Source organism: Cervus elaphus, chromosome 30 (genome assembly GCF_910594005.1).
Source record: "Cervus elaphus chromosome 30, mCerEla1.1, whole genome shotgun sequence".
NCBI lineage: Eukaryota > Metazoa > Chordata > Mammalia > Artiodactyla > Cervidae > Cervus > Cervus elaphus.
In genome coordinates this window covers 76,322,812-76,345,374 of record NC_057844.1, presented here as the reverse complement: position 1 = coordinate 76,345,374, position 22,563 = coordinate 76,322,812, and the positions used below count along the sequence as shown (strand labels likewise).

At 37.7% G+C, this 22,563-nt stretch overlaps 1 protein-coding gene across 3 annotated transcripts in view; it reads right to left on the bottom strand.

Moving 5' to 3' along the window:
• The window catches only part of PCCA (propionyl-CoA carboxylase subunit alpha), a 346,757-nt gene that overhangs the window by 131,534 nt on the left and 192,660 nt on the right, over positions 1 to 22,563 (bottom strand). For all 3 annotated transcript variants that reach the window (XM_043892480.1, XM_043892481.1, XM_043892482.1), the window contains 2 exons: positions 21,774 to 21,884; positions 12,706 to 12,814 (listed from right to left, as the gene is read on the bottom strand). In XM_043892480.1, the coding sequence (XP_043748415.1) occupies positions 12,706 to 12,814; positions 21,774 to 21,884 (220 nt within the window). The remainder of the gene's footprint in view (positions 1 to 12,705; positions 12,815 to 21,773; positions 21,885 to 22,563) is intronic.

The following is a 22,563-nucleotide window of genomic DNA, read 5'->3' as shown; positions in this document are numbered from 1 at the left end:
CAAACTTCCTATTTTCTCTTAAGTTAGTATTGGTAGCTTGCATCTTTCTACAAATTTCTCCATTTTATCTAAGTTGGCATATAATTATTCACATTATTCCCTCATCATGCTTTTAATTTTCGTAAGGTCAGTAAATACGATACCTATTTCATCACTAATTTAACGATCTGAGCCTCTCTTTCTCTTGGTCAATCTGTCAAAAGGCTTGTCATTTCCATTGATCTTCCTAAGGACCAAATTCTGCTTTTATTGGTCTCTACTGTTTTTCTATTTTCAATTTCATTTATTTCCTCTCTAATCTTTAGTATTTTCTTCTCTCTGCTTGTTTTGGGTTTAGTTTGTTCTCCTTTTCCAATTTTCCTGAAATGGAAGATGAGGTGACTGACATGAGATCTTCTTTTAATTCATTTTATTTATTTTGCTGCACTGGATCTTAGCTGTGGCATGTGGGATCTAGTTCCTTGACCAGGAATCGAACCCAGGCCTCCTGGCACTGGGAGCACTGAGTCTTAGCCACTGGGCCACCAGGGAAGTTCTGAGATCTTCTTTTTCAACATGTGTTTACCGATCTAAACGTCCCTCTAACCACTAGATGCATTTCACAATAAGGTTTTTAATGTTCTGTCTTGTTTTAATTTCAAAATATTTTTCTAATTTCTTTGTGATTTCTTCTTCATCCCATTTGTTATTTAGGAGTGAATTATTTAATTTCCACAAATTGGTGACTTTTGCAAACTTCCTTTTTTGCTGACTTCTCGTTTCATTCAACTGTGTCTGGAGAACACACTTGGTATAATTTCCGTCCCTTTACATGTATCAGGGTGTGTCCTAATGGCCTGGCATAGGAGATGCTTTACCGTGGAAAGTGTTACACACGCCCTTGAGAAGCTGCATGTTCTGCTATTGAATGAATTCTTCTACGTAGATATCTTCTATTATTCTATATAGATATATTAGATTTATTGGGTTTATAGTGTTATACAAGTCTTCCACTTCCTTGTTCATCAAGCCTAGTTCTATCCATTATTGAAATGGAGTATTCAAATCTCCAACTATTATTGGTGAATTGTAATTTCTCCTTTCAATTGTTGCAGTTTTGCTTCATATATTTGGGGACTGCATTATCAGGTAACATATATGTTCAGAATTGTTACAGCTTTCTCATGGATTGACTGTTCTATCATTATAAAATATCCCTGTCTCCAGTAACAATTTGTCTTAAAATTATACTAGTATTACAAATAGAGTAGGTCTGATAACTCTATCCTTTTACCTTCAGCCTATTGTGTCTTTGTCTCAAAGAATATCTATTTTAGAAAGATTATATTTGATCTTATTTTTTATTCACCATACTAATATCTGCCCTTGATTGGTGTGCTTACTCCATTTACATTAAATATACTTCTTCATTAAGCAAGATTTACATCTGCCATTTTACTTTTTGCTTTTCATATCTTTTTTGTTCTTCTATTCCTCCATTATTGTTTTCTTTAAGTAGATATTTTTTAATGTACCATTTTAACTCCCTTGATGGTTCATACACTATTTTTTAAAGCTGTTTCCTTAGTGGTTACCTTAGGGATTACAATCTGCACCTTCTATTTAAACACTATAGTATGGATTAATGCTCGTCATTCAGTCATGTCTGACTCTGAGATCCCATAAACTGCAGCCTGCCAGGCTCCTCTGTCCAAAGGACTCTCCAGGCAAGAATACTGGAGTGGGTAGCCATTCCCTCCTCCAGGGGATCTTCCTGACCCAGGGATGTGTCTCTTGCATTGTAGGTGTGTCTCCTGCATTGCAGGCAGATTCTTTACCATCTGAGCCGCCAGGGAAGCCCGGATTAATGCTAACTTAATTGCAAAAGCATATAGAAAATTTGCTGCAATTGATAGCTTTGTTTTCTCTACCATTTTTCTTCTTATTGTCATACAAATTATATTTGTATATATGATATGCCTGTAAACTTGGAATTAAAATTACTGCATTATGTAATTCTTTTAAATATGAGAAAAGGGGAAAGGATATTACTAAAACTAAAAATACATTTATACTTTTATATTTACTGACGTAGTAATCTTTAACCAGTGCTCTTTTTACTTCATACATATTTAAGTTTCTGTTAAATGTACTTTCATTTCACCCTGAAAAACTTTCTTTCATACTTTTTCTTGCATAGGTCTGCTAGCTTTGGTTTTTCTTATTTGTTTCGAATGTCTTAATGTCTCCTTCATGTTTAAAAGTGAATTTTGCTAGATACAGGATTCTTTGTTAACATTTATTTTTAATTCTTCAGCACTTTATACATACCATCCTGTTCTCTTCTGGACACCTTGGCATCTGGTGAGGTGGGAGCACTTAACCTCACTGAGGATCTCTTTTACATGAGTCCCTTTTCTCACGCTGCTTTTAAGATTCTTTTTGGTTTTTGACAGTTTGACTGTAATGTGTGCAGCTGTTGAGCTTTCTAAGTTTATTCTACCTTGGACTTTGTTAAGCTTATTGAATGTGCAGATTAATGTTTTTCATCAAATATGGGATGTTTTCAGCCATGATTTCTTTAAACAGTCTTTCTGCTCCTTTATCTTTCTTCTCTGATTCTGGGACTCTCAGCATGCATGCTGGTACATCTCGGTGTCCCAAAGATCTCCAAGGCTCTGGTCATTCTTCTTCAGTTTTCTTTCTGTCCTTCACTTTGGATAATCTCAATTGATATATCTTCAAATTTGCTTATTGTTTCTTCTGCCACTCAAATCTATTATTGAACTCCCCAGTTCATTCTTCCACTATGAGCACTGTACTTTCATCTCTAGAATTTTTATTGCTTAAAAAAATAATTTCTTTCTTTTAAAAAATATATTTATTTATTTGGCTGTGCCAGGTCTCAGCTGCGGCATGCAAACTCTTCGTTGTGGCATGCAGGACCCAGTTTCCTGACCAGAGATCAAACCCAGGGCCCCAGGATTGGAAGGACGGAGTCTTAGCCACTGGACCAATAGGGAAGTACCCATTTCTATCTTTTTATTAATATTTTCTATTATGTGAGATATGGTTGCCATAATTTCCTTTAATTGTTCATACTAGACTTCCTTCAGTCCTTCAAACTTATTTTTAATAGGTTATTTAAGGTCATTCTATAGTAAGTACAGTGTTTGGGCCCCTCTTGGGCAGTTTCTACTGAGTTTTTATCCTGTGAATGGGCCATACTTGTAAGTTTATTTGAATGTCTTATAACCTTTTATTGAAAATTGGCACATCTGCAAATGAGATTCTCTCCCCTCACCAGGCCAATTTCCCTAAAGTGCAGGAACTATTTTGTTATTACTCTAAGCCCAAGCATCTTATCACAAGGAGTACCATTTGCTATTTTTGGAACAATCTAATAACTCTAATTCTGAAGGTAAAAAATTATCATCATTAAAATATATATTCAGGAATTTACTCTGATGAAAGTTAAGTGACCTCTATAAAGTAGATGGTCAGGATACTGGTCATCTAAACCAGTGTTATCTAGATTCAGGGTTGTTAGTTACAAATGAACATTCAGAGTATAAAATCAATCTGACACACCGTGAGAAACCAGAAATTCAAAAAAGCACTAAATCATAAAAAGTTTTTTAAAAGGTGGTTTGAAAGAAAAAAAAAATAGGCAGTTTAATTCAGAGTTTACCCTATTGACTAATATGAAAACCTCAATGAGTGTAATAATGGAAGATAAAGATATTTTAAATAGCTACTATATTAATATCATTGAAAAAAAATGCATTCAAACAATATGGGTTACTAGTTTCTGCCTTTCCTTTTCTTATACATTTCTTTATATTTCTTAGAATATATCAAATTTCATAAAACTTATTCACAGAATAAATTTTACTGAAACTATTATTGGGATAAAGATGAGAAGCTAGCTCCATTAAGCAGAAATTCAAATCTATTCAAATCGAAGAATCAAAATCTAAATAAACACAATACATTTTCAATGTCCACTAACTATAATACACAGAGAGAAATTTTTACTGAAAAGTCATGAAATGTCTTCAAAAGACATATTTTTCCAATTTGCACCAATTTCATTACTCTTAAATTTTTACTTAACTAATAAATCTCTCTAAATCACCTTTAAATCTTTTTTTTTGAAACAAGGCTGAACAAGTATATACAAATATTCTTCCATCACCTACAGAAAATTGCCTTACACAGATTGGCTCACTTGGGTTTTTAATAATAATTTTTGAACTATGTAAATTAATCATTTTAAATTTTATTATGAATGTAGTGGTAGTGTTGATTTAGTTTCAGTTCCAAAATCAAGGATTTTACTATCCTATAAAACATATCCCGAGTTCAAAGTATTTAAGGGGGGTTAAACAAAATGCAAACATTTAATGCAACATTAAGCATGTGAAATAAAAACTTGATTGCCGAAAGAAAGCATGCTACGCTGTTACCCTGGTGACAGGTTAAAAAAGGGATTGTTAGCTGAATAGCTGTATGATATGAAATTAAAATGTTTCACATTGAACAATCCAAAATGAATTGGGAAAGGTTAGAGTAGAGCAGAGAGAAATCAATTCTCCAATGGCAATGGGTGAATGGGAGAGAAGAATGAATAGGATTTGCCAGTGGGGTGCAACAGCTGCCAAATATTCCTGCAGCCAAAGAATCACAATAATACTGATGAAGTGTGCAAGAGCTTTTGGAATCATTGCAGGGAACAGAGACATTCTCCTGCAATAATGAGGCTATTCTGTCTTCCATTCAGCTCTTGTAATACAACGAAAAACAAAAGAAGAAAAATATTTTAAAATGTAATATTTAACAAAAAGCATATAAATATGGTATACTGTCCACTTAATATTTTGTGCCTAATTTCATGTAGGTTTCTAAATCATCCAAGACACAATCATATTAAGAAACTGAAAATACAAGAGAGATATCAAAAAGTAAGGCAAGCTTAAAGGATGAAGACTGAATTAACATTTTCTTTCCTCTTGGTGCTTTTGCTTAATTAAAGAGATATTTCCAAAGGCACAGTATAGCTGGGTATGCTTATAAGCGTATACCCAAAGTACTATTTTTAATTATACAGCTAGTTACCAGACTATCAACTCCCTTGTCATAATGAAGTAGCTTATCTGAGAACATAAATGAAAGAAGTATGATATAAGTTTTAATTTGTTGTCACGGATGGTGTAAATACATTAATAATTCGATATATCCTTTTAAATTCAGAAATACTTGAAAGAGTCGATATGCAGTGGCCAACAATATTGCTCTTCCTTGGGAATTATTTACACTTGGCTACTTTTTTCTGTTTCCTTCTCCAGTTTAATTTCATTAATTATGGTATTTCAAAACCTTAAACTTTTATTATCTAATTGAAAACTTAATGAGTGAATGAATTACAAATCTAAAATGAGGCAAGGACATTCTTGTTTAATAGCAAGAAAAAAACAGATAATTGCATCTGTCAGGTAAAGAACAAAAAAAAAAAAATGACTAAAAAAATTTATTCTCCATTTTATCAGGAAACCAGATGAGGAAAGAAAATACTGTACAAATGTAGACACAATGACTGCAATTCAAGTGAAAGTACTTTCCCATTATGCTACTGTGACTAAAAGAGTTAAACTGATGACAGGCTGTATAGCCCGTTAAGATACTTGATACATAGGTTCTACTAAGTAGGAGCTCAAAGTGGTGGTTATACACTGACTCCGTACACCCAAAGTAATCTCTACAAAAGTGAACACTACATTTTCAAAAACCTCTCAGATTGAAGAGAGGTTTCATCAGTATTATCACAGGCCAAAGTGAAGGTGTTCCTTTTGCCATGTCTTTAACTTCTGCTCAAATATCAAGAGATAGAGAGTTTAAGTAGAAACCATAAAGTAAGAGGATCTGCCCCAGATTCAGTTAGATCAGAGCTGAGAAGATTCCAGGAGGACTCATCCAATCCACCATCACCATCTCTCAGAGGAGGAAACTGAAGTCAAAAGTTGAAACATTTTGCACAAAGACTTGCACCACCTTGTTACTCAATAGTGGTGCTGAGACCAAATTTCTCACTCCCAACACCTGACCCAGCGCTGGTCCCACCATACCAAGAGCTGTGACATTTCAGTGCCAGATAAAGGAGCCCAAAGAACCAAAGATGGTACAATTTTCCTAGCCTGAATGACTGAATAGAAGGATTGCCATAAGCAAGTTACATGAAATTCTGGGTACATGTCTACAGGGTTGGACAGATGTAGGCTGCACCATCGCACTCTGTTCTGCCAGGGACCACCAATAACACATAACCTAATTTATTCCCAGACTTATCAATCCTATCTGACAAGATTTTCTATCATATGTTAACTTGTTTAAAGTAATAATTCTGTACAGTCCTTAAAATCCATTTTTTCAAAAACTACTACAGAGAAATGTAGACAACATAATGGTATGTAAAAATAAAAAATAAAGACTCTTTAAAAGCAGAGTGGTACATTTTCTATAAAATCAAAACAAGACATTAACCATATGTATGTAAATATAGAAACCCTGAAAGTTGCTGGTACTTGCAGGCTCCAATTTCTCTTTTTCCATTTTTTCTTGTTGTTGTTGTTCAGTTGCTAAGTCATGTCCAACTCTTTGCGACCCCAGCACACCAGGCTTCCCTGTCCTTCACTATCTCCCTGAGTCTGCTCAAACTCATGTTGATGGAGTCGGTGACGCCATCCAACCATCTCATCTTCTGTTGCCCCCTTCTCCTCTTGCCCTCAACCTTTCCCAGCATCAGGGTCTTTTCCAATGAATCAGTTCTTCCCAGCAAGTGGCCAAACTATCGGAGATTCAGGTTCAGCATCAGTCCTTCCAATGAATATTCAGGACTGATTTCCTTTAGGATGGACTGGTTGGATCTCCTTGCTGTCCAAGGGACTCTCGAGAGTCTTCTCCAGCACCGCAGTTCAAACCATCAATTCTTCAGTGCTCAGCTTTCTTTATGGTCTCACATGTATGGTTTCACATCCATACACGACTACTGGAAAAACCACAGCTTTGACTAGACGGACCTTGGTCGGCAAAGCGATGGCTCTGTTTTCTTGAACCCTCATCAGTGTAACTTTAACTACCACTTCCCACTCAACATTCCTGAAAACTACCTGTCAAGGTTTCCTATGACCTCCACATTGTGAAACTCAATGGTCAACAGTAATTCTTTAAGTGACGTAATTGAACACTCCGTCGTTCCCTCAGTTCTCTGAACGCCACACCTGCCTACTTTCCCATCCCTGTCCTCTGCTCTTCCTTCTCAGTCTCCTTCGCTGGACCCATCTGATCGTCCTGACTCGTCAATGTGGAGTGTCTCAGGGCAGGCCTGGGACCTCTGCTCCCAGCTGGTCTCCCAGCTTCCACTCTTACTCCTCTTGAGGCGTTTATGCCACTGTGGGCCCAATGATCTTGTGGCACATGTCACGCCAAGCTCTGCTTTGTCAAAACCCTGCAAGGTCTCCCCACTGCTCAAAGGTTAAACGTCTAAGTCCTGAGACCTCCTAACAAGACTCCGTCTCTACTACTCTATGGCTTGCTTCCTCCTCTCAAGCAAGAGTATTTGCCTTCTTGCTATTTTTCATACCGGCCGGGCATACTTAACTTCGGGCACTTTACATTTGCTGTCTCCTCTCATCAGAGGATCTTTCCTCCAGATAATCACATGACTCACTCCTTTCTGTCTTCAGGTCTTTGCTCTAATGTCAATCTTCCCATCCTGCTAATCCATCTTGCCATCCACTTCCCTGAAACCAAATTAAAACTGCAACTACCCCACAATACACCCCCAGGATGCTCTACAACCCTCCCTCGGTGCTTTGTTTTTCACCAAAATATTTATCACCATTTGATGCCCTACATCTGTTTTGTCTGCCTACCTTCTATTTAAATGTAAGCTCAGCGGAGGCAGGATTTTTTTTTTTAATCATTTTGTTAACCCAACTTTTAATGACTCACTTCTGTCAAGAAAAGTGTTTAGGAAAAGAAGGATTACAAAGCAAAATAATTCCACATTAAGACTGTACATATTCATGCAAAAACTTAATTCGCTTTATTAGACAAAGCAAAACTGTTATATGTCTCTGACATTAACTTTACTCTCTTGCTAAAATGCACTATCTTTTTACTATCCCAATAGTAGGGGCACACATTATTAAATTTTTTTCCAGGTCATACATGATGAAAGAATACCATCCACGGAGAAACTGAGAAAACAAGAGCAGCAGCCAAAACAAGCAGCACAAAGGAAGTGCTGCAGGCTACGGGGTTTGGAGGCAAAACAGCATTGAGCACACCCATGACGGAGCCACACGCAGCCACACCTGGAGGCCAGCTCTGGCCTCCAGTTTTCACCAGGCTATGGTGAAAACACGACTGTGAAGCCAAAATGGGAAGAGCCAACCATCTTACATCAACTGTGGTGTCGGCAGCCTCTTCAGCAAATAAGCCAACACAGTTTCAATTCACTTTGCCCAAACAAGATTATGCTTTGTCTAAAAGACTGGTATATTTTGTAAAAACGTTATAGGTCTCTGCTGCTAGGGTGGTAGCAACTTTACAATAAACGGGTCTATTTAATAAATGGTAAGTTCAGGGAAAGTCTAAGAAAAGACCTGAGAAGAGCTTAAGTTGACATCTCGGCCAAATCCTTGGCACAGAGACAGTCTGCAACAATGAAAAAAACAAAATGACAAAGACAATAATGAAAACCACTAAACCTTGGAGAAGGAGGAGAATCTGATTTTCAAAGTCATCACATTATTAGGTTAAAATGTTCAATGCTCAACCAAAAAATCAGAAGTCGTACAAACAAACAGGCAAGTATGGACAACTCAAAGGGGAAAAAGAGGTCAACAGAAAAAGACCTAATGGCAGATATAATAGAAAAAGACTTTAAAACAACTCTTAAAGATGCTAAAAGAACTAAAGGAGGATGTGGAAAAAGTCAAGAAAACAGTGTGTAAGCAAAATAAAAACATCAATAAAAAGACAGAAAACCTAAAAAGAAATGAAAAAGAAATTCTGGAGCTGAAAAGTACAATAATTGAAATGAAAAACTTGCTTGAGTAATTCAAAGGTGGATCTGAGCAGTCAGAAGGAAAAAATCAGTCAATATGAAGCTAGGACAATAGAATTATCAAGTCTGAAGAACAGAAAGAAAAAAGATGGTTTAAGAAAAGTGAACAGAACCTAAGGGTCCTGTGGAGACACCACCAAGTAGACCAACATATACACCGCGAGAGTCCCAGAAGAAGAGAAAGGGGCAAAGAAAATATCTGAAGAAACAATGACCGAAAACGTCCCAAACTCGATGACGGACATGAACATAAACATTCAAAAAGCTCAACAAACTCCAAAGATGAACTCAAAGACCCACAACAAGACACACAGTCAAACTTTCAAAAGCTGACAACAAAATCTTGAAAGAGAGGGACGAATCTTCAAGTGAAACTAAGATTATCAGCAGATTTCTCATCAGAAACTCTGGAGGCCAAAGGGAGTGGGCTGATATACTCAAAGTGCTAAAAGAAAAAAAATCTGTCAACCAGGAATCCTAAATCCAGGAAATATATCCTTCAAAGGTGAGGGAGCAGTTAATATCTTCCCAGATAAAACAAAAGCTGAGGGAGTCTACGACAACTAGACCTGCCCTGGTAAAAAGTGCCAGAAGAAGTCCAGCAGAGTGGAACGAAAAGACAATAGACAGTACCAAGAAGCCACTTGAAGAAATAAATATCTCAGAAAAGGCAAATACATGGACAATCATAAAAGACAATATTATTATAACAATGCTTGTAACTCCACTTTTTGTTCTCTACATGATTTAAGGGCCTAATACATTTAAAATTGCTAGAGTGAAAACTGCTGCTGCTGCTAAGTTGCGTCAGTCGTGTCTGACTCTGTGCGACCCCATAGACGGCAGCCCACCGGGCTCCCCCGTCCCTGGGATTCTCCAGGCAAGAACACTGGAGTGGGTTGCCATTTCCTTCTCCAATGCATGAAAGTGAAAAGTGCAAGTGAAGTCGCTCAGTCATGTCCGACTCTTAGCGGCCCCATAGACTGCAGCCTACCAGGCTCCTCCGTCCACGGGATTTTCCAGGCAAGAGTACTGGAGTGGGGTGCCATTGCCTTCTCCAAGAGTGAAAGCTAGGATCATTTTAACTTTTCCAATGAGCTGACTCATTGGAAAAGACCCTGATGCTGGGAAAGATAGAAGGCAGGAGGAGAAAGGGATGACAGAGGAAGAGATGGTTTGATGGCATCACTGACTCAATAATACTTGAGTTTGAGCAAGCTCCGTGTGATGATGAAGGACAGGAAAGCCTGGCATGCTGCAGTCCATGGGGTCATAAAGAGTTGGACGTGAGTGAGTGACTGAATGACATCATTTAAAAATTACTAGAGTGGAAAAAAAAATTACCAGAGTGAAAGCTAGTATCATTTTATCTTTGTTTTGCAATTCCATGCTTTATTTTCTATATAATTTAAGAGACTAATGCATTTAAAATAATTACTGGTTTATAGTTTCAGACCGAGACTGTATAAGGGTATAATTCTGTGATGTTAACACCTGCACCCAGGCAATATCCTGACCTTTTTTCTGTCTTTTATACTTCTGTCCTTCCTAGAAATTTCAAATAAAGAAAATTATATACTGTATAGTCTTCTTTAACTGGTTTCTTTCTCTTAGGATGATTTTCTTTTTAGGTCTATGCATGTAGATGCATGTGTGAATACTGCATTTCTTCTTATTGCTAAGTAGCATTCTATCATAAAGATGTACAACATTTACCCACTCACCACTTGATATTAGAAAAATGCAAATCAAAACTACAATCAGGTACCATACCTCACTCCGGTCAGAATGACCATCATTAAAAAAAAAAATCTATAAATAAAAAATACTGAAAAGGAAGTGATGAAAAAAGGTAACCCTTCCACACTCTTGTTGGAAATGTTTAAGTTGGTATAGCTACGATGGAAAACAGTATGGAAGTTCCATAAAAAACTAAAAATAGAACTACCATGTGATCCAGCAATCCCACTTGTGGGATATATCCAGACAAAACTATAATTCAAAAGGATACATGCGCCCCTGAGTTCACAGTAGCTCTATTCACAATCACCAACACGTGGAAACAACCTAAATTTCCACTGACAGATGAATGGATAAAGAAGATGTGGTATATACAGATACACATACACACAAACAATGGATTATTACTCAGTCATAAAAAAGAATGAAATAATGCCATTTGCAGCAACACAGATACAACTAGAGATTGTCACACTAAGTAAATCAGAATGAGAAATACAAATACCGTATCACTTACATATGGAATCTAGATTATGACACAAATGAACCTTCCAGTGAAACAGAAACAGACCCAAATGCAGAGCACAGGCTTGTGGTTGCTAAGGGGTAAGGGGCTGGGGCAGGGAAGCAGTGGGAGGCTGGGGTGAGGTTAGCAGGTGTCAGCTTTTACATCTAGGAAGGATAAACAACAACATCCTGCTGTTGTTGTAGCACATGGAACTATATTCAATATTCTATAATGGAAAAGAATATTTTAAAAGAATAATATATAAGTATGTGTATGTGCGTATAATATGTATAACTAAATCACTTTGTTGTACCACAGATATTATCACAACATTGTAAATCAACTAAACTTCAATTAAAAAAATAACAAAAGAAAAGACATTTTCTCAGTAAAACAACAATATCCATAAATATACACCCTAAGCCCAATTTTGTTTTCCTTCTACCTAATTCTTCAGGGGTAACCCGAATTTCTGATCTGTGCTCTTCAGACCTGCTCGGTCACCTGTCATGTTTTTTCTTTTATTTTAATCATTATTCTTCCTCTTGAAAGTGAAAGTGAAGTCGCTCAGTCGTGTCCAAATCTTTGCGATCCAATGGACCATATATATTTCATGGAATTCTCCAGGCCAGAATACTGGCATGGGTAGCCTTTCCCTTCTCCAGGGGATCTTCCCAACTTAGGGATCACACTCTGGTCTCCCGCATTGCAGGTGGATTCTTTACCAGCTGAGCCACAAGGGAAGCCCAAGAATACTGGAGTGGGTAGCCTATCCCTTCTCCAGCGGATCTTCCCGACCCAAGAATCGAACCAGGGTCTCCAGCATTGCAGGCAGCTTCTTTACCAACTGAGCTACCAGGGAAGCCCCTTCCTCTTGAGGAAAAGCAAAAAGAAAAGGAGTTGATGTAACACAATTTTATTACCTGTCTCACTCCAACAAGTAATGGACAGTACCTGTTAATGCAGGATTACTCTAGTAGGTACAGAGACATTCATAATAAATAATTCTGTCACTCAGAAGCATGAATGGCACAACGGTTTTATTTGCCCGGGTGTAAAGCAGGTTTTCCCTTTGCTTATTAGGTTATTAGGGTTCATAAATAACTAACTCAACCTGCTGTTAATTCTTTCTTGTTTCTCATACACATATTTCTAACTGTTCAGATTATTTCCTATGTTTTAGTACTATCCCCCTTCTCAGTACATTTTTCAAGATTAACAGAGTAAGAAAACAGAAGTAATAAATACAAGCTATTTGAACAGGTTTCCTGTAAGATTTCAGAGAACCTTCCTCAATGTTGTCTGAGTTTCTCTGCTCATTTATTCTGTTTTAAATGGTCTCACGTACCTTGAATTTTCATGGTCTTGAAAATGCTGCGCTCTTAATTGGGATGCCACAAACAAGGACGACGCTATTGCCAGGAACTGGTTTCTCTCAGTCTCTGTTAACTGGTGTCCTGAGGGAATCAATCAATCACGTACGCAATGTCAACATCTCTCCTTCTATATTACAGAACCGTTAAGTCATTCAAATAAGCATTTTATCAAATGTCTATTATGGAGCTAGTATTGTACCAGGGACTGTGCTGTGCCAGGGGAAAGGAGGGAGCAAGATTATTTAAATAAAACAAAACCCCCTGCTCACCGGAAGCTTATAGTCTAATTTGGGAAAGAACATGTTAAACAGATACACAGAACAAAACAATTACCAAAAAAAAGAAAAAAACCTATCAACATAGATCTCTAGGAAAACCTTAGGGCTCCTCACAGCTGCTTCTCTTTATCAATCCCTACCCCAATTTTAGTTCTAAGGAGAAAGAAGATAAAGTGAGGAAGAGGCGTGTTGTCAGTCAAGGACAGTGACTGGGCCATGTTTTCTAATGTGAGGAATGAAAAGAAAATAAGTACGTGATTGTTTTGGCTCTAAACTCCCAGTCAGGGTTTGAATCCCAATTAATCAACCAACCAACCAACCAATTTCTCTCTCCCTCTTGAATTCACTCTTCTTTCCATCATACAGCTGAATCTGGGGGCAGAGGCCTCACCTGACAACCGGAGGAAGACACCCTAGTCTGGCTGAGTGTGGCTCATGGGGGAATCTGCTCTATGCACAGAAATTCCTCGAGAAGTGTGTGTCAAGGCAGGATTGGCTACTCCAGAGTCTGCCGGCTAACACACGCCCATAAGTGCTCTGTAACCTCACCGCAATGTCTCACACTATTTATTTACCACAGTGCTACACAAAGATGATAGACTTCATCAGATGCTACAGCACAGGCAATCTGAGTGCTGGGTCATTTGCACTAAGATGCTACTTGTACAATTCAAAACAGTAAAAAATGATCAGGTAGTTATTTAAATTTATCAGAAAGAAATGAAGCAATTTCAACATCAGGCCTTAAAAAAGTATTCAAAATATAAATGAGACTAAAAATATTCACAATTAGAATATAAAGACCCGGTAACCCATTCCTCTTTGAGACAAACCTAGGAGCTCCATAATGTGAGATATATCAGAACCCTCGATGGCTTAATAAACCACATTCCTACAGGCTTTGCAAAGTTCCTAATCATACCCAACCCTTCAGCAGTGATGGAAACATTCTACTTTGATTCTATCAAACGATCCTACATGAGGATTACAGAAATTTGGCTTGGTCTTCTCAAAAACATACCATCTACAAGAGCAGTTCTCAAAGTATGACCTGGGGATGACAGGGAGTCCCCAAGAACCCTCTGGGGGTCTGCAAGGTCAAAACTATTTTCATAATAATGCTAGGATTCCTGTTTTTTCCCCCCGCTTGTTTTCTCAGGAGTATACGGTGGAGGTTCCCTGATCTAGGAGATACAACGTGTGATGATATCATTCCTCTGATGTCAACATATAATGGATTTATTATTGTTATTTTGAAAATGAATTAATAATTATTTTTAAAGTTCCTAAGTTTTAGTTTATAATACGGAATTCTCCAGGCAAGAATACTGGAGTGGGTTGCCATTTCCTTCTCCAGCGGGATCTTCCCGACCCAGGGATCAAACCCACGTCTCTTGCATCTCCTGCATTGGCAGGTCGGTTCCTTCCCACCAGTGCCACTGGGGAAGCCCAAGTTACAATATAGTAAATATATAACCACAAAGGCTCTTTGGAGTACGAAGAGGACCAGTGCTTCTCAAACCTCACTGTGCATCACAATCACCTGGATTAAAGCTCAGATTCCCATGCTTTATCTGCGGAGCATGATTGGTAGTTAGCCTGAGGTGGGGCCCAGTAATCTTTATTTCTATTAATAACAGGCTCCAGAGTGATGCTGAAGTTACATGTCTCCTGATCTCATTTGAATAGAAGCTGTTTTCAACTCATCTTTATCAAACTACGCGACACAAAACACTTTGCAGTGGCTCATGAAACCAGTTTGTGGGGCAGACCAGCAAAGAACTTATGAGAGTACTCTGCTCACACTATTATCCGGAGTGTGTGTGTCCTAAGTCATGACGTAAAATACACTTATTACAGAGGTTCACAGAGTAGTCTCTTCTCTAGACACATCTGCACGTCATGTATTTATCACCAACCGAGGGGGGAAAAGGCAAAACAAGGTATCCTTAAGCTTTTAAATCACTTGTGTAGTAATAAGCCCCATGAATCTAACTGGAATTACATAAAATCTGCGTACTAATCTGAGAGAGACCAGCACTCATAAATGACAAATCTTCCAAACAATAACTGTTTTTTTCCCATGTGTTTAGATTGTGTTTTTTGTTTCTTGACAAGATTTTACAGCTGTCTTCATAAAGGTTCTGTCTTCCCTATTACGTTTTCTCTACAGTCTTACAAGATACTATAGTTAAAATGAAAAGATTTGGGTTGTTTTTTTTTTTCCATTTTCCTTTCAAGCTAGCTTCCTGCAGTAACCTGCAGGATACTGAATCAGTGTTTCACTTGGTCTAATAAATTACCAGCTGCACTGACTCAGGCAATATTGAGAAAGGAGGTTCCCAAGTAAAAATTGAATTTCATCACATCTCATAGGCAAACTGATATAATGCATAACAACTTTAGCCCTTTTATTGATACCAGAACAGATTTTCAAATTTTGCCAGTGATAAATATGCAATAAATTTGGTATAGGAGTGCTAAAAATTTCTTGACTTCTGCAACTCAACTGAACTTGTTTCTACAGTTTTTTAAAGAATCTTGAGTAATTTTAATAGAAAGGGGCTACGAGGATCATCAACTCCATCCTCCATGCAGTGTGGCTGTCTCTTCTCCTGCAGTGTTGGACAGATGGTTAAATATGACCCACAGAACTTCTCCAGTATAGGAAAATGAAAACTTCTCACAAGGACTTCTGAATCATTAGCCAGTTACTTCTCATACTGAGTGAGACTGCTTCTTTGTGACTTCCATCCGTAGATCTGGACTTTTCCAATCTAAAGTAACACTGAATAATTCTAATCCCTCCTCCGCTTGTACATCACCAATCTAGACTGCAGTCAGACATCCTGTACTGCGCTTAGTCACGTCCAACTCTGCAACCCCACAGACAGCAGCCCGCCAGGCTCCTCTGTCCATGGGGATTCTTCAGGCAAAAGTACTGGAGTGGGTTGCCATGCCCTCCTCCACGGGATCTTCCCAACTCAGGGATCGAACCCAGGTCTCCAGCACTGCCACCCAGGAAGCCCTTAGACATCCTAAAACTTATTAAATAAAATAAATGCCCTGACCACTCTTGGGGTACTCTGGCCATGTCAAAAGAGGGGGTATTCAGGTCCAGAAAGACTATGTATCAGAGATATTATCATAACCAAGAATACTTTATCCTTTATATTATACTTCTTAGATACAGAGGCATTGCAATATGTTTTAATATATGGAAGCCAATTTTGCTCTTTACTTTTCACATAATCTTCTTGACTATTCTCAGAAATCTATGATTACATATAAGCTTTAAAATGATTTATGTAGTAAACCTTGTGAATCTAACTGGAACTACATAAAATCTGTGTATTAATCTGAGAAAGACCAGTTCCCAAAAATGCCAAGTCTCCCAAACAATAACTGATTTTTTTACCCGTGTGTTCGGATTCTGTTGATTGTTCCTTGACAAGATTTTACAGTTATAACTGTCTTCACAAAGGTTCTATGTCTTCCCCATTTCATTTTCTCTACGGTCTTACAAGATACTACGGTTAATATGAAAAGGTTTGGTTTTTTTCTATTTTCGTTTCAAGCTAGCTTCCACACAAAAGAGTCACTGACTTGGCATACTTTTCTTCTTGTACTCAGCCACCTTGCCAAATTCACTTATTAAGTCTAGAAGTTTTTATTAATAAAACTAGGATCTCCTGGGTTTTCTAGGAATATAATAATACCTTGGGGGGGGGGCAGACTGTCTCTGAAAAAATATTTATACCAACTACTTTCTTTTTTCCTTTTTTATCCTTTATAACAGTGTTTAATAATAATAGTAATTTTATAGTCGACCTCATTTCATTCCTGATTTTAAGGGAAATGATTTCAGCATTTCATCATGTAAAATGATGCTTTTTATTAGTTTTCAGTAAGCAACCTTTTAATCAAATTTAATTGGCTTACTTTCACTTTTATTAGAATTGCGTTATTAGAAAAGAGCTTCTTTACCAAGTGGCTACTGAATATATCAAATACCTTTCTAACACCTATTTTTTGGTAAGCAATCAGGAGATTGCAAAGAGTCAGACACAACTGAGCAACGAACTTTCTTAACCTTCTGGGGGGATAATTTCAAAGCCGTAAGCCCTCAACAATGTCAACGCTCTCTACTCCAGTGGTTACTGTAGGTCAAGGCCCTGTTGCAGCACCTCTTTGAGGGCCTCTGTAAAGCCCCTGCTATTACCCACCCACCTAGCTTTAAGAAGCCTCATCTGTGTTCTCCTAAGTGGTTTTCTCCCAGCCAACTGTGGTTGACACTTTTCTGGGGGTTCCGTTTAAAGGCAGTGTGTATGAGGCACTGGGGTTGACACTTTTCTGGGGGTTCCGTTTAAAGGCAGTGTGCATGAGGCACTGGGGTTGACACTTTTCTGGGGGTTCCGTTTAAAGACAGTGTGCATGAGGCACTGGGGTTGACACTTTTCTGGGGGTTCCGTTTAAAGGCAGTGTGTATGAGACAGTGCTGACGGGTGTCCTGATCCTGAGCCACGCGTGCTCTAAATGTGGGCTACAGCTAGGCTGACCCCTGGCCTCATGGGTAGGGTAGTCTGGGGGTCATTTTGTTTGGGGGGAATCTTTGGGTAACCCCTTTAAGGGTTGGTTAGATTTCTCAGGGGTTTCCCCAGTGGCTCGGCAGTAAAGAATCCTCCTGCCAAGAAGGAGACTTGGGCCTCCTGGGTTCCATCTCTAGGGGGGGGAAGATCCCCTGGAGGAGGCATGACAACCCACTCCAGTATTCTTGCCTGGAGAATCCCATGGACAGAGGAGCCTGGTGGGCTGCGGTCTATGAGATCGCAAAGAGTCAGACATGATTTAGCAACTAAACAGCAGTAAGATTCCTCTGGGAAAGATATTCTACTATTGTGCCTGTAGCTATTTACCTGGCAGCACTCTGGGAACCAAGTGGAGAACAGGGCTGGGACAGAAGGGATCACCATATTATGTCCACTTTCACTTGATCCTCTACCTACTCTGGCTGATGTCCCTCAGTGCATGTCCCTCAAAACCATGTCCGACTCTTTGCAACGCTATGGACCACAGCCCACAAGGCTCCTCTGTTCACAGGATTCTCCAGGCAAGAATACTGGAGTGGGTTGCCATCTCCTCCCGGGGATCTTCCCAACCCAGGGATCAAACCCATGTCTTTACATCTTCTGCACTGGCAGACGGGTTCTTTATCACTAGCACCACCTAGGAAGCCCTCATTGTTCTCCACGGGGAAGAACCTCAAAGCCTTTGCCAGGGCAGAGAAGACAGAGTTACCCTGAAAGAGTGAGAGAGGCGATGCCTGCAGGTCTAAAACTGAAGACTGCCCGTCCTCAGGGATTCTTCTAGGCTCTTCCTCCCTAGCTGCGAAATCCTCTTCCTTTGTATGCAGATGACTCTGTTTGCTTGTGATCATCAGGTCAAAGTGTAGGCAGTGGTTTGCTGGCCAAAGTTTAATAACCAGTTGGGATGTGGGGGAAGGAGAAGAGCCCCAGTGAAGAGCATGTGCTAATTCCCTAACTGTAAACACCTTCTCCAAGGCTTATTTCAAACCACCACCATCACATCAAAGAAGGAGGATCAGGAAGAGATACATGCAGAGGCTCTCCTGAGGCAGGATGTGGCCCCAGCACCTGCGGAATAGAGTCCTCAGAGAGAGTATTTAACATTCTACATTCCCTCACCCTTGAAGCCATTCTGGACTCCCCAAATCACAACTGGTTTCCTTTTTCTCTGTTCTAAGACACTCAGTTTTTATCTTCACCTCAGCGCTCCTTTTGTTCTGTCTTATAGTGTAGTTAGTTCTTTACATGTCATTTCCCTAATGATATAACCACATTAAGGATGAGGGAAATATACTATTTCCCTTTGATTTTTCTTCTACTGCATATACCAATTATTTGTTGAATGATTTTAATGACTGAATTTTTAAAGGCAACACTTCAGTCATGTATTTACCACTTTTAAAGGTACAGAAATACATGATTAAATTCAGAGGGGAAAAAAGTGAAGTATAATTTAATGGTAGACTTCTTGTGTTGAATCAAAGTTTTCTAAACATTCTGCAACATTCCAAAAGAGAAAGATGATTCTAATAATTCTTTTGATAGGGCTGGTGGTTCAAGTGCAGCAAGGCAGCAGAGGAATAAGTCCAAAATTTCATTCTAGGCTAAATGAAATGATACGTCTTAAAGTATCTTCTTCTTCATTTTCCCTTTATTTCAAAGTCAAATATCTACTCCTCCATTTTCCATTTACTTTTCAGAATCAAAGGAAAATACCTTTTAAAAATCAGCATCTAATAAGTTGACGTGATGAACAAATTCTGTGTATTCTATTTTTAAATTTTAGACACAATCTTTTCAAAGTTCAGCCTAAGAGTCTTTAGTAAGTAACACTGTCCTAGTCTACAAATAAACTTGGGATAATAAACATATATAATAGAAAAATTTAATGCAGTCATAAAACAGGCACTAGCCTATGAACAGTATATGGGGTAGCTGGACAGATGGGAAGCAGATGGGTAATCCCAAAGGGGCAAAATGACCCAGCCTCAAACATATGGATAAGATCCTGGATTAACTTCAGTTGCCACTTCCTGCTGTCTCTTTCAGGCACATATATCAAACAATCAAAGATGATACAGTTTACTATATTTAAGACCTCCTATGGAGAAAAATTGGGAAGAAGAGGTAGAATAATCTGAAGAAGAAGAACGAGATATAGTAACCACTCAGAGAAGAAAGAACTGACATGAAAACAATATGAAGGAATACAATAAGCGGCAGAACAAAAACAGGTGTGTACTTTTAAAGTCCTTACGTGACAACATGCAGCGTACTCTGAAAACGTCTGTGATTTATGATTTATGAATTTGAATTCTAGCACAACAGAATGACTATTAAAACAGAAGTTGAAAACTCTAAGTTTAATTTCCGGCTTTATTATGTCACTGATCATTTAGCTTTATTAGTCTTTCTGTGCTGTTGTTTCCTTATACGTAAAATGAAGGCTGAATTAAAAATTGCTAAGGGCCTCTAACAACTTACAACAATTTAAAAACTCTTATGCATAAGTAACAGAATTATAGTGTCTGTGCTAATAATCCCATCCAAAAGAAGAAGTGTGATATATTAAGCTTATTACAACAAACTGCAATGTTTGATTTTAAGAAAACCTCTGAGTTCCCTTGAGAATTTGGAACATTATCAATTGCTGCTAAATATATATCACAGAGTAACCAACTCCGATTAGGAATTTTAACTGCTCCATGGTAATGGGATATAACACCAAACATGCATAAACACATATATAAATGTGTAAATGTATACATAAATGTCCATGTACACACACAATATTTTGATCTGTCATCTCCTCCTGCCTGTTTCATGTAAGCCAGGCAGACACAAAAGCACATGGGAATCCAAGTACACTTCACAACTGACAGCTTTTAATTAAAACTTTAGACAGGACAAGAAGGCAAAACTTTAGGATCAAAACAAATTTGTAATCTGAATACACGTACAGTTAATTCAAAACAGTCAAGGTGACACCTTCTCACCTACACTATGAGCACCATTCCTTTCATTAATTTGACAAATATTTATTTAGGGTCTGCTTTAGTTGTAGGGATACAATAAAAAGCAAAAACATAAGTGGCACCTGACTTCATGAAACCAACAGATATTAATGAAATAATCACATAAGTAGAAAAGTGCAATCATGTTAAGGCTGTAATTTATGTTTCTAAAAATTCAAAAGTTCAGGAAAAAGAACATGATGACCCACTGGTCTTTGTTTCAAGTTCTGAAATAAAACACTTTCTTTATTTCTCTTGGTACTAATGATAAAGGCCTGTAACACAAGAGTTTTCAAAGAACAATCAAATCAGTAATCCCCATATTATAAATTCTGTGGTAAGAAATTGCTCTGTAAATGTATTTAATATCTCTACATGACGCTGACCTAAATCTATATACAGCTCCTAAAATGAATGAGTCATTTTATATATTAAAACACTTTAAATGGATATGAAGAACACTTAAAAATTGTGAGAGAAGATCTAATCTTCATATGTACCCAAGTTCATCAGAAACACATGGCGATCCTTCTGGCCTTCACTTGGACATTTCTAGGAAGTCTCATGTAAGTGCTGTCAGTGTCTTAATACCATGCTCACGGTGTGTGTGATGCTCACTCAAGGGTTTTCTCCGACTCTCACTTGATGAGTCACTTCTGCTCCCTGGAAACACTCACGGGTAACCCTGCAGTGCTAAGTTTCACAGTCTACTCATTACTTTACTCAAAACTCAATTTTCAGAATAAAACCTTCATCTTCTTAGACATCTCCATTTTCATTAATAGGAATAGCACCTGGTAGTCTGAAATTTTCAGTGTTCATTTTCATAAAGATATAGTGTTAATATTAAAGAAGAGATCCTATATGTGCTCTTATCAGCAGGGAATACAAATCTGTATTGGCTTTCAGAAACACAACATTCCACAAACTAGCTGAATTTCTCACTCAACAAAATTACAAACTATTACACATTCATGAGTCACTCATGAATACTCGAAATCATGAACGTCAATAGCTTAGGATACTCTAAGTATTAATATATTAGTATCAAGTACTACATAGGCCAAAAGCCCTAATTTCAGAAGAGAAGAAAGCATTCATTGTAATAAAGTATAAAAAAGTAATCACTTTAATACACTAAAATACTTCAATATATACAAACCTTTAAAGCCATCAGGATATACATCAGAAAGAAATTTAGTGTTGATGTCTCCTTCTATAAAGCGTGAGTTGATTATCACCTCTCGAAGCAATGCGATATTATGTGTAACACCTAAAAATAAAATAACAGATTGAATTGAAAAACAATTAGTCAGTTAATATAATTCCTATTGTATGCATAAATGTATTACTAATGTCCTATGACCTAGAAAATCATGCAAAATTACTTATTTCGTTGATTTCAAGTGAAAACAAAAAATGTGAACTTGAGGCAGCAATAAAACATTAAATGTAAACTTAAGAACCCTATGATTGCCATGTCAATTTAATGGGGACATCAATGTCTTTTCAATAAATAGTAGAACCACTAGATATTCATTTGGGAAAAACAGAAGATGAACCTCAACTCTAACTCATAGGATACATAAAAATTAACTCAATTGGGTCACAAACCTAAAACTAAGACTTACAAAAGGAAATACAGGAGAAAAATCTTGAGGTAGGGAGCAGATTCTTAGATAGTACACAAAACCCATGAGCCATAAAAAAAGTATACCAACAAATTATACTCCATCAAAATTTTAAAATCTGCTCTTCAAAGGATTTAGTTAAGAAAAGGAAACGGCAAAATACAGACAGAGAAAATATTCACAACACATATTTCAAATAAAAAACTTGTAACTGGACTATGTAATAAATGTTTACAACAATAAGATGATAAACCAGGTTTTAAAAAAAGAGGCAAGGTCACATATACACAGTTATATTTAAAATGGATAACCAACAAAAAC